The 12,184-nt window shown below is 40.2% G+C and overlaps 1 protein-coding gene across 4 annotated transcripts in view; it reads left to right on the top strand.

Moving 5' to 3' along the window:
* Nucleotides 1–10,647, top strand: part of MAOB (monoamine oxidase B) — a 124,468-nt gene extending 113,821 nt beyond the window's left edge. For all 4 annotated transcript variants that reach the window (XM_015127230.3, XM_015127231.3, XM_077988213.1 and 1 more), the window contains 4 exons: nucleotides 1,924–2,021; nucleotides 7,826–7,937; nucleotides 8,532–8,594; nucleotides 9,644–10,647. In XM_015127230.3, the coding sequence (XP_014982716.1) occupies nucleotides 1,924–2,021; nucleotides 7,826–7,937; nucleotides 8,532–8,594; nucleotides 9,644–9,796 (426 nt within the window). In that variant the 3' untranslated portion in view covers nucleotides 9,797–10,647. The remainder of the gene's footprint in view (nucleotides 1–1,923; nucleotides 2,022–7,825; nucleotides 7,938–8,531; nucleotides 8,595–9,643) is intronic.
* Nucleotides 10,648–12,184: the final 1,537 nt, after the last annotated feature.

Genomic DNA, 12,184 nt, shown 5'->3' with positions numbered 1-12,184 from the left:
GCCATTGCACTTCAGCCTGGGTGACAGAGCAAGACTCCGTCTCAAAAAAAAAAAAAAAAAAAAAAAAAAATTTCTCCCATTCTGTAGGTTGCCTGTTCACTCTGATGGTAGTTTCTTTTGCTGTGCAGAAGCTCTTTAGTTTAATTAGATCCCATTTGTCAATTTTGGCTTTTGCTGCCGTTGCTTTTGGTGTTTCAGACATGAAGTCTTTGCCCATGCCTATGTCCTGAATGGTACTACCTAGGTTTTCCTCTAGGGTTTTTATGGTATTAGGTCTAACATTTAAGTCTCTAATCCATCTTGAATTAATTTTCATATAAGGAGTAAGGAAAGGATCCAGTTTCAGCTTTCTACTTATGGCTAGCCAATTTTCCCAGCACCATTTATTAAATAGGGAATCCTTTCCCCATTTCTTGTTTCTCTCAGGTTTGTCAAAGATCAAATGGCTGTAGATGTGTGGTATTATTTCTGAGGACTCAGTTCTGTTCCATTGGTCTATATCTCTGTTTTGGTACCAGTACCATGCTGTTTTGGTTACTGTAGCCTTGTAGTATAGTTTGAAGTCAGGTAGCGTGATGCCTCCAGCTTTGTTCTTTTGACCTAGGAATGCCTTGGAGATGCGGGCTCTTTTTTGGTTCCATATGAACTTTAAAGCAGTTTTTTCCAATTCTGTGAAGAAACTCATTGGTAGCTTGATGGGGATGGCATTGAAAATCATGCTGCTATAAAGACACATGCACACGTATGTTTACTGCGGCACTATTCACAATAGCAAAGACTTGGAATCAACCCAAATGTCCATCAGTGACAGACTGGATTAAGAAAATGTGGCACATATACACCATGGAATACTATGCAGCCATAAAAAAGGATGAGTTTGTGTCCTTTGTAGGGACATGGATGCAGCTGGAAACCATCATTCTTAGCAAACTATCACAAGAACAGAAAACCAAACACCGCATGTTCTCACTCATAGGTGGGAACTGAACAATGAGATTACTTGGACTCGGGAAGGGGGACATCACACACCGGGGCCTATCATGGGGTGGGGGGTGGGGGGAGGGGGGAGGGATTGCATTGGGAGTTATACCTGATGTAAATGACAAGTTGATGGATGCTGACGAGTTGATGGGTGCAGCACAGCAACATGGCACAAGTATACATATGTAACAAACCTGCACGTTATGCACATGTACCCTAGAACTTAAAGTATAATAATAATAATTAATTAATTAATTAATTTTAAAAAATTGTTTTCTTAAAACTTGCTACGTTGATTTTATCTTTTTGAAGTAATGCTTAATGATAAAGCTTCTGTTTGGTTACTTTAAAAAAGCATTTGAACTTTACAAAGTCTTGGCCAGTTTTGCCTGTTCATGGCAAAAACAAGTTTTTCAGACCAATGGTCGTTTACAAATACCACCATCAACAGAAGTGCTTGCCTGCCACAAAAATGTAAGTTTGTCTGTTCAGCTTCCCTCAAGAAAGCTCACCTCCACCAAAACATGAACCTGATAATCCTTTTTCTTCAACAGACATATTTTTCTGCCCTTTTTTCCTATCCACCCACCCCAGTAAACATAAATCCTTTTAAAAACTTTTCTTGAAACCTTCAGGCACTAAAACTTTTTAATAGGTAAGACCAAAGTAAAAATGGAATTAGACTATTGCAATTTATGAACAATACTTAAGATATGAAGAAACTAAATGAAAAAAAAATTCTAAAATCTGAATTTCTTAGAAGCTTATTACCTATGACATTTACCTACCCAAAGACATATCTTTTAAAACATCAGGATAATGCAACTCTGTTTCCGAAATACATTGGTTTGACAATACAAAGCCTACTAAACTGTTCGATTTATTCCAGGTTAGATAGCTTTCTCTGTGTCTCCTTCAAGTTTTTGTCGCTCTGTCTTGCAGCCAGTGCATTATGAAGAAAAGAACTGGTGTGAGGAGCAGTACTCCGGGGGCTGCTACACAACTTACTTCCCCCCTGGGATCCTGACTCAATATGGAAGGTAGAGTAAAAGCGTGCTAAGCTGTGACTGAAATCCCCTGCACCTGAATCCAAACCCTAAATAGGTTCAGGTAGCTCTTCTCCCTTGTTTCTCATAAATACAAAAAAAAAAAAAAAATCCCCCAATTTCCTTTGTATCTTATGAATGAAATTGTGTATCTTATGAATGAAATCATGTATCTTATGAATGAAATCATTATAATTATACATACACCATGGTGCTACTTTTCAATTTTAATTTTTCTGGAAGGGCAATTCCAATCAATATAACCATAGAAGGTTTCAGCATGAGAATAGCATTTTACCCCATTCTTCACGATGTGGTTATTATACATTGCATGCCTGTATCAAAACACATCATGTAACCCATAAATATACACACCTACTGTGTACCTATAAAAATTAAAAATCAAAAAAGAGTAGCATTTTAGGAAGTCCAAGGGTTCACCCACAGTCTCAGAAGAAGTGTCCTTATACTGAGTTAGGACTCAGTAAAACTTCCTCAAATGCCACTGTACAACTGCCAACATGGGGACAAAATTATAAAAACAAAATGAGTTCTAGACTGGGCATGAAGAGACTTTGGTCCCAGCTCTGATTCTACCAATAACCAACTTTGTCATGCCAAACAGGTCACTTCTCCTTTCTGAACCTCACTTTCTTAGCAAGTGAATGGGAAAGGACAAAATGATGTACAGTGAGCAATAATCAGTATGCTCAAGAAAGTATGAATTTTTATTTTTTTATCCTAGTCCTTAGATGCTGGGAAGTGTGAGTTATTTTTTAACATCCTTATTGAGACATAATTCACATACCATACAATTCACCTATTCAAAATGGTGCACAGTTCAATGGCTTTTAGCATTCACAGTATTATACATACAAGTATGTTGTTGTTTAATTTATTTGATGACAATAAATGAACTAATAATATAGCAGTGATTTTTATGACAATCATAGTATTACTAAACCAAGCAATAATTTAATGCCAAAAGCTTAATCTAAACAGAATGAGAAATGTAAACTAGTGAGTCAAAGACTGTTGAAAGTATGTGGCAAACAGAGGAAATGGCTAATCAATCTGTCCATGAAAACTGGTCAAATAAGGATTAAAACCTGCTTATCAGAAGATAAGGTCAAATAAGGATTAAAACCTGTTTATCAGAAGATACATAATAACTTTGGTTGGCACTTTCTTTACCTGCTTGAAGATGGCAAAATATTATCCAAGAGAACATTATGGGGCCAAAGGGCAGCACCTGATAAGCTGCTGGGTCTTTAAGTTAATTTTTAGATATGTTGACTGTATTAGTCCGTTTTCATGCTGCCGATAAAGACATACCTGAGATGGGCAATTTACAAAAGAAAGAGGTTTATTGGACTTACAGTTCCACACGGCTGGGGAAGCTTCACAATCATGGCGAAAGGCAAGGAGGAGCAAGTCAGATCTTATGTCGAAGGCAGCAGGCAAGGAGAGCTTGTGCAAAGAAACTCCCATTTTTAAAACCATCAGATCTTGTGAGATCCATTCATTATCACGAGAACAGCACAGGAAAGACCCGCGCCCATGATTCACTCATCCCCCAACGGGTCCCTCCCACAACACGTGGGAATTATGGGAGCTACAATATGAGATTTGGGTGGGGACACAGAGCCAAACCGTATCACTGAGCGTAGAATATGTCAATGGTATTTGTTTCAGTCTGCGTTTATTGGCTAAGTGCCAACCATTTGCCAAGCACTGTGCTGAAAACTTCAATACCAAGGACACCCTCCCTGCTGAGAAGGAGCTGACAGTGTTGAAGGCTAGGGTGGGGAAGGGGAGAGGACATGACATCAAAAATTGACTCTACAGTACTGACATATGTCCCTGGGAGGGAATAAGGATAAAAGAGGGCACTACTGTATCACCACTCAGAATGTTAACGCTGAGGTAAATGCTGTAATACAGGGGCATAGAGATACCACTGGGAAACACTGAGGCACAGGCTAGCCTTACTTAGAGAAATCTGAGAAGGCTTCATAATGCACATACCACCTGAGGGTTGTAGGAGGCAGAGAAAGGCTATTGGGGATGCAGTCTATGCAGATGGCATGGTATGAGGAAAATGCTAGGATCCTACAGGTTTCTGGAAGGTCTGGGGAAGAACTTTGCATGGATGGTGCATTAGCCCATTCTTGCATTGCTTAAAATAAAGACCTGAGTCTGGGGAACTTATAAAGAAAAAAGGTTTAATTGGCTCACAGTTCTGCAGGCTATACAAGCATGGTGCTGGCATCTGCTCAGTTTCTGGTGAAGCCTCAGGGAGCTCACAATCATGACAGAAGGCAAAGTGAGAACAGGCAAGTTACACGGCGAAAGCAGGAACAAGGAAGTGTGGTAGGGAGAGGTGCCATACACTCTTATGTGACCAGATCTTGTGAGAACTCACTATCATGAAGAAGACACCAAGCCATGAGGGATCCGCCCCCATGATCCAAACACCTCCCACCAGGCCCCACCTCAAGCACTGGGAGTTACAATTCTACATGAGATTTGGGTGGGGACAAATGTCAAAATTATATCAGATGGGCTATGGGTGATATTAAGGACAGAATGGAGAATCAGACTAAAGGGGGAGGAAGGACCCTTTGCCCTATATGACACATTCAGGAATACAAAACTTGATATTTCAACAGAGAACAGCTGTCACTGCATTACTTTTGTTTTTGGCTTTGTTTTAAATCAGAAGTGTGATATGATTAGATTTATGACCACAGAGTGGTGAGTTTTATGCTCAATTTCATAAAGAGTGTCAGGAAAATACCTTTTGGTTTGGGGAGCAAAGAGGACACTTACCTGGACTGGCCTGATCCTGACCACGTGAGAGAAGCAAGATAAATCCCATCGTATCTGGCACTGGGGGTGATACAGTAATGCCTTCTTTTATCTTTATTCCTTCCCAGGGATATATGTAAGGCTTCCTATAACTACCTTCAATTTGTAGGGTAGACTCTAAGGCACAATTTAGCTTAACATAACTCCCAGCTTGAACAGAGACTACCTGCCCAGACAACTTCTCTTGACTCTTCAGGGCCATGGCATTTAAGATATTGCAATAAGTTTTATATTCAGAGCCCTGGAAGTTCACAGTACATGTTCTAAAGGAAGAGAGAAGACAGAATTAACAGTACAACTTGGTAAAGAACTAAATGTACATTTCTCAAGAAATTTTTCTTCTGGATAGAGTGAAAAAATGATTGTCGTGATTATGCAGTAAAACTCATAAGCCACAAGAAATATATGTGGAGCTGTACTTTGTGATGTCCTATAATCTTTTGTAAATATATACTGTCTGTTCACGCACCTGCAAAAGAAGGGGCAAGTGTTTTTCTTACCTGGTTGTTGGACATTTTTTTCCCCAAAGGAACATAATTTCCAAATGACAAGTGGAGGGAAGCTATCTCTTTGTTTAAAATTAATTCTTGGTTTTTACATTTTCTGATTGATAGTATGATTAGTTCTCTAAGCCTTTGTTCTTTCTTCTAATATTTCATTCTTAGGGTCTAGCCAGGCCTCCCAGAGGTCTCCAACTGGGGTTAGTTTTCTTCATTGGAAAAAAAGTAAACATGTAGTGAAAAATGACATTGTTTAATCAACATGGGGAAAGTCAATCCACCTTCTCTTGCAGGAAGGGTTCCTTCCTGAATACCCTTAGACTCTCTATAATTACAGATTCATTTCATGTGTTGTCATCAATATACTAATACAGATGTTCCTCAAAATATGATGTGGTTATATCCCAATAAACCCACCACAAATTGAAAATATTTTAAGTGGAAAATGCACTTAATACACCTAACCACCAAATATCATAGTTTAGCTTAGCTACCTTAAACGTGCTCAGAACACTTATATTAGCCTACAGTTGGGCAAAATAATCTAACAGAAAGCGTATTTTATAATAGAGGGTTGGATATCTCACGTCAAGTTTTAAATACGGTATTGAAAGTGACAGACAGAATGGTTATATGGGTACTTGAAGTATGATTTCTACTGAATGTGTATTGCTTTAACACCATCATAAAGTTAAAACTTATAAGTCGGAGACCATCTGTATTCTATATAATATCTCTCCTTGTATTTTCTTCTCCTCTTTTTGATGACTGCAGTCAGAGCAGGTGAAAGAAAACCCACCAATGCAAGCCAGCTCATTTGGTTTTCTAATAAAAGGCCCAGTGGTGTACAGTGTTGACTAAGATGGAGCGTGGGTGTTAGCTCTTGACATCGCTTATCAGATATAAGAGAATCCTGAGACAGAATGAATAATGGCGTGTTGATGGTGCTTTCCTTATGGTATTTTTGTCAGAGCAACAATGAACTGCCCCTCTTACAGGCCATGTGCTATGACATTTCAGTCCCTCATATAGCATGTGGGCACTCTACTAGCTATTAAATATTATAGGGTGGTGTTACACCAGGCAAAGAATATAAAATGAAAACAGAGACTTTGACATTTAGTAGACATGGTTCAAATCCTGGCTTTGCTATTTTCTAGGAGTGTGGCTCTTGGCATATCACTGAACATTTCTCCAAGCCTCAGTTTCCTCATGTGTAAAATTAGATAATGATAATTTTAATTGATAATAGTAGCTATGTCACAGAGTTATTTAAAAGATTGAAGAAGTAATGCAATAGAGAGAGGAAGTGTAACTAAGTGGTTAAGACTGTAGGTTCCAGAGTCAGATTGCCTGTGTTCAAATATCAACTCTGCTACTTGCTAGCTGTGACCGAGAGCAGATTACTTTGTCTTTGTTGCTGGTTAGGTTCCAGAAAGCAGACCCTGAAACAACGGTTAGCAGACAGGATATATATTAAGGCATGCCCTTAGGATTGGCAGCTGTGGAAGGGAGAAGGAAGCAGGAGTGGGCATAGGGAGAACTTGGGCTGCAATGCAGTTCTAGAGAAGGCCTCAGCTGACCCCAGAGGGAGTTCCAGAACTAGAATGGCCCTTCAGAGTGGGTGGTCTCAAGTTGGAGCTTGGGAATCAGGTATTTACAGCCTATGGTGATCAGTCACTGGATGCAACTGCTACTGGAAGGAGGCATGACCTAGGTGACATAGTTCTTTTTAGCAGAGGCAATCTCCAAAGAGGGCTGACATCAGTAGGCCCTCTTCTGGCAGCACTCCCAGCAGCTGGGAATAAGTCTTTCATTCTTGAAGGGGGCCTGCGTGGTTCATCACAATGTCCACCACAGTCTACCTCTATATTCTCATCTGCAAAATGGGGATAATAATAGTACCGACCTCACCAGTACAGGCAAGTGTTCAAGGAATAGTAGTCATGGAGCCATAGTCAGACTCTCAGATTTGTTAAATTTTACTGATGGAAAGGGTCTTAGAAATCAGTGGACCATTCGCTTTAAGAGGCAAGGAAGCCAGAGCACAGTGAGAGGAAGTGATTTGCCAAGTTCACTAGTGGAATAACCACAGAGCCAGTGAAGCCGTAAAGGGAACCATGTGACTGGGCTTATACAGTCCCTCACTTCATGTTGGTGAAGCAGATACATAATTTACGTCCATTAATGTCAGCTCCTTCACCTGCAACTCTTGGTGCAGGAATGAACTTTGGCTTTTATTCCATTTTGTTTGTGACAAGGATCATGCAAGAGCTGGAGGAACCACATAAACGTTATTCCAAAATTGCCAATGTCCTTCTTGATTGTTTAGAATCTGAGGAAGCTGACCAGCGTTGGTCTTTATGGGAAAACTTTTCTCTGACTCTCTGAGACTGACCACTTTTGCCTCTTTGCTTTTATTCCAAGGGTTCTACGCCAGCCAGTGGACAGGATTTACTTTGCAGGCACCGAGACTGCCACACACTGGAGCGGCTACATGGAGGGGGCTGTAGAGGCCGGGGAGAGAGCGGCCCGAGAGGTAGAGTCCGGGGTCACAGATTATGGGGAAGGAGGCAACTCATGGTCCGGACATGTGGGTCAAAGATATCTGAGAGCCTGGAGACCAACTCTCAAGTAACCCTCATATTAAGACCCATAAAGTACCATTTTAACTATTGTCTCGGGTGAAGTGAATACCTTAGCCCGAAGTAATAATGAAAATACCTAACGTGTCACCCAAGGTAAAAAGAACCCATGGGACAAATGATCAACCTGACTATACTTGAAATATAACCTAGGTCTGATATTCTAGAACCAAACATGCTTCTATTAGGACTCAAAATTCAATTCATTTCACAGGAAACATTTTCTGACAGTTCCTCTGATCTCATCTCTATCTGAGGTGTGTTCACAACTATTAAAATTTATGGTAAGCCTAATGATTGGAACCTCTTATACCACAGGAGAAAGACCTTTTGGTGCCACTTAAAGGTTGAGTGGAGTGTTCTGGCCTTTACCTTGGTGTTTTTGATGGATATCTCAAGAGACAGTTACTTAGTCCTTTATTTAGGGAGCAGATTAGAAGAAAGATGATGTCACTTTTGCTATTTGCCAATGTGTTCTTTTGTTTCAGATCCTGCATGCCATGGGGAAGATTCCAGAGGATGAAGTCTGGCAGTCAGAACCAGAGTCTGTGGTAGGCTGTTTTATTTCATGAAATTAGATATCTTTTCTCCAAAACCCATCATTTGCAAGAAGAGCACACTTGTATATATTCACATACCTTTTCCTAAGTGAGTCAACTAAGTGATTTACCTAATTGATCTCAACATGAATATTTAAATAAGTATCATGGGTTAGGGCAGAGGTGAGAGATTTAGATGAACTTTGATAAATTTGTAGCTGCCACATTCATTACAGATTATTAGGAAAAAATATTTTTTGATGAGGAGGGAGACATTTCTCAGAGACTTCTAAAAATAATAACTCAATAAATGCCAGTCGAATAAATATCTAGCCTGGTGATTCTCAACAAGAGGTAGGAAAAGAAAGGAAAGTGTGTTAGCATCTCCTGTCCAGGGACAAACAGAGGGAATGAAATGGAGAATATTTATGTTAAAATTTTGTTTTTAATATACTCATAATTTTTGTCAAAAAATCCTAGGAAGTTTTCCTGGCTGGAAGGAGGGATGCATAGAGGTTAGAGTGAAAACACACTTTAGAGGACAAGGTCACAAAAGTCAGAATTATTGCTCTATCCTTTTAAGTGTGAAGTCAAAGAGAATAGGCCTGCCACTCCAAAGTCATTCTCTTGGTGCTTCTGCCAGGGATGGGATTGTCGGCTGTGAGGACCACTGATTCATTTACTAACAAGTGTTTATGGCACACGTGTTCTGCATCAGCCATTGTGGCAAAGACACAGCAGCATTTTTTGTGGAGCTCAACATCTGGTGGAGAATGCAGATGATAACCAAAAAGTACAGAATAGTGAAGAAGACATGCTGAGAAAAAAATTCAAAAGGAAAACGTCATCCTAGGCTGGGGGCTCAGGAAAGAAAGCCCCCCTGAGGAAGTGAAGGGTCCAGTGAGGAAGACAGAGTAAACAGTATAAGCAGAGGGAACATCGTGTTTAATGGTCTAGAGGTTGGCAAGAATGGATCACGTTCAGAGAGCTGGAGGAAGTACAGACTTTCTGGAATAAAGTGCACAAGCCCTGTACTAATATCCAATGTTTTCTGAACCCAGGACGTCCCTGCGCTGCCCATCACCACGACCTTCTTGGAGAGATATTTGCCCTCCGTGCCAGGCCTGCTCAGGCTGATTGGATTGACCACCATTTTTTCAGCAACGGCTCTTGGCTTCCTGGCCCACAGAAGGGGGCTACTCATGCGAGTCTAAAGAGAGAAGGTGTCTGCAATCACACTCTCTTCTTACTGTATTTGGAGTATGGGTTTGGGGAAAGAGTTGCAGTAAAGTTCTATGAAGACAAATAATGTGGAGTGAGGCAGGGAGCGTGAAGATAAGTCCAACTCTGACTGTAAAATACATGGTATCTCTTTGTCCATTGTGGCCACTACTTAGTGTCCCTCACCTGGCTTAGCGTTCTGTTTCAACAGTTTCCATGTTTATTGCCCTCAGAATCTTTAGAATAGTTAAATAGGCTTGTTCAAGGTCCTTGCTGCCCCACAACACACCTTGCCCATGCACAAGCAATGAGTTTTTTCCTATCACTGTGACTTTGTGCTTGTTCTTCCTCTTACCTGTAATAGCCTCACCTTCCCAAGTTCTTTGCATTTGTCCTTAGAATACTGTATTGTTACAGCTGAAAGACATTAAAGACCATTTAGTCCTCACCTGTTTTAGAGTTGAGCAAACTGAAGCCGACAGGGGTGGAACTTAATTACCTAAGAGCTGCAATAAGCCACTGGTATCTTGGGGACTAGAACACAAATCCAACGCCTTTCCCACCTCCCTGGATGTATTCCCCAATTATCCTCCTTCACTCCCTGTTATTGTCACTGATGGTGTCCCCTTGTGTGGATTTACTTTGTGCTAAGTTGTCTTACACTACTCAAATGCTACTCAGTATATAGCCTTAAGTCTTACTGTTTTGTGCAGTGTCTCCAGCTGATTTTAGCTTTTTGGATGGTAGAAATTTTATCTCTTCTTCCTTTTGTATCCTCCATTGTATCTCCATACAAAGAACAGTACACATTTGGGTAATTAAAAATAAAAGTTGATTGACCATATCTGCTGTCTTTTCTTTTGGATAATGACTTTCAAGCTTTGAACAGATCAAATCAAGATCCAGTATTAGGTAAATAATTGTGACTTTAAAGCAGTTAGTCAAAATTTCCTTGAAGCCTGGATGCCGCATGCATTCTGATTGCATGATCTATCATGGTGGCATATGTGTGAGCATGTTGAAAATGATTTATAATGATATGGTAAGAATGCTAAAAGACACAGTTCCTTGCCTTCACTACCCCAAAAAATACCTGTCAAAATAAATGACATATTAATAAGCAAGATGCTTAAACTATTAAGCTAATTATAAAATTTCAGTTGACATTTAATATTCCTTCTTGGTGCAAAGCTTTTTACTAGGTACACTCATTAATTTGAAACTGCAGTTTCACAGTCCATTAAATTTTATTTGGACTATTTTTTAAATGATATCATCATCTCAAAGCACTCATACCTCTCGACTCCCACCGTCAGCTTTCATCGGGATGTCTTTTAAATCCATAAATGGTCATTCTTATACTCTCATTTAAAAAATGAAGCTTATTCTCAGCATAAGTGAAATTGAAGAAATCTCCCAAGATTAACTAATAATAGTATGCAGTTTCTGATTTTACAGTGGCATTAACATGTATGAATTTATGGGAAATTTAGGGACTGTCTTACTCTATTTTGTGTTGCTATAACAAAATGTCACAGACTCAGTAATTTATAGCGAACAGAAATTTATTGACTCATGATCGTGGAAGCTGGGAAGTCCAAGTTCAAGGAACTGGCATCTTGCGAGGGCCTTTTTGCTGTGTGGCAGAAGGCATCACATGGGTGAGAGAGAGCAAGAGAGGGCTAAACTCATCCTTTTATAAGGAATCCACTCCTGTGATAACAAACCCACTGCCACAATAAGAGTATTAACCCATTTATGAAAGTGGTGCCTTCATGACCCAAACATCTTTCATTAGGTCTCAACAAAACCATTGCACTGGGTATCAAAGTTCCAACACATGAAGTTTGGGGGATACATTCGATCCATAGCAGAGACTAAATGGGAAAATTAAAGAACCCACCAAGATTTTCTTTGTAACCACGTTTTTAAATCTCTCTAAAAATGTACATGGCATGGGGTGTCTTCAGCATCTTCTCCAAAAAACTCTCCCTAAAAGTTGATCACATTGTTAGCTCTAATGCATCTGCTAAGAAAGAGTCAAGGGCTGGCCACAGTGGCTCACACCTGTAATCCTAGCACTTTGGGAGGCTGAGGCAGGCAGATCGCTTGAGCTCGGGAGACCAGCCTAGGCAACATGGTGAAATCCCATCTCTATAAAAAATGCAAAAATTAACCAGGCATGGTGGTATGTGCCTGTAGTCCCAGCTACTGGGGAGGCTGAGGCAGGAAATTGAACCTGGGAGGCGGGGGTTGCAGTGAACTGAGATCACACTCCAGCCTGGGTGACAGAGTGAGACTGTCAAAAAAAAAAAAAAAAAAAAGGAATCGCCTTCTCCAAAAATGTCCTAGATCACTCATTCTCCAGCTGAGTGAGGTGC

The sequence above is a fragment of the Macaca mulatta genome, chromosome X, assembly GCF_049350105.2.
Source record: "Macaca mulatta isolate MMU2019108-1 chromosome X, T2T-MMU8v2.0, whole genome shotgun sequence".
Lineage (NCBI taxonomy): Eukaryota > Metazoa > Chordata > Mammalia > Primates > Cercopithecidae > Macaca > Macaca mulatta.
The sequence above is the reverse complement of the archived record's forward strand: the minus strand, read 5'-3'. Positions and strand labels throughout refer to the sequence as shown.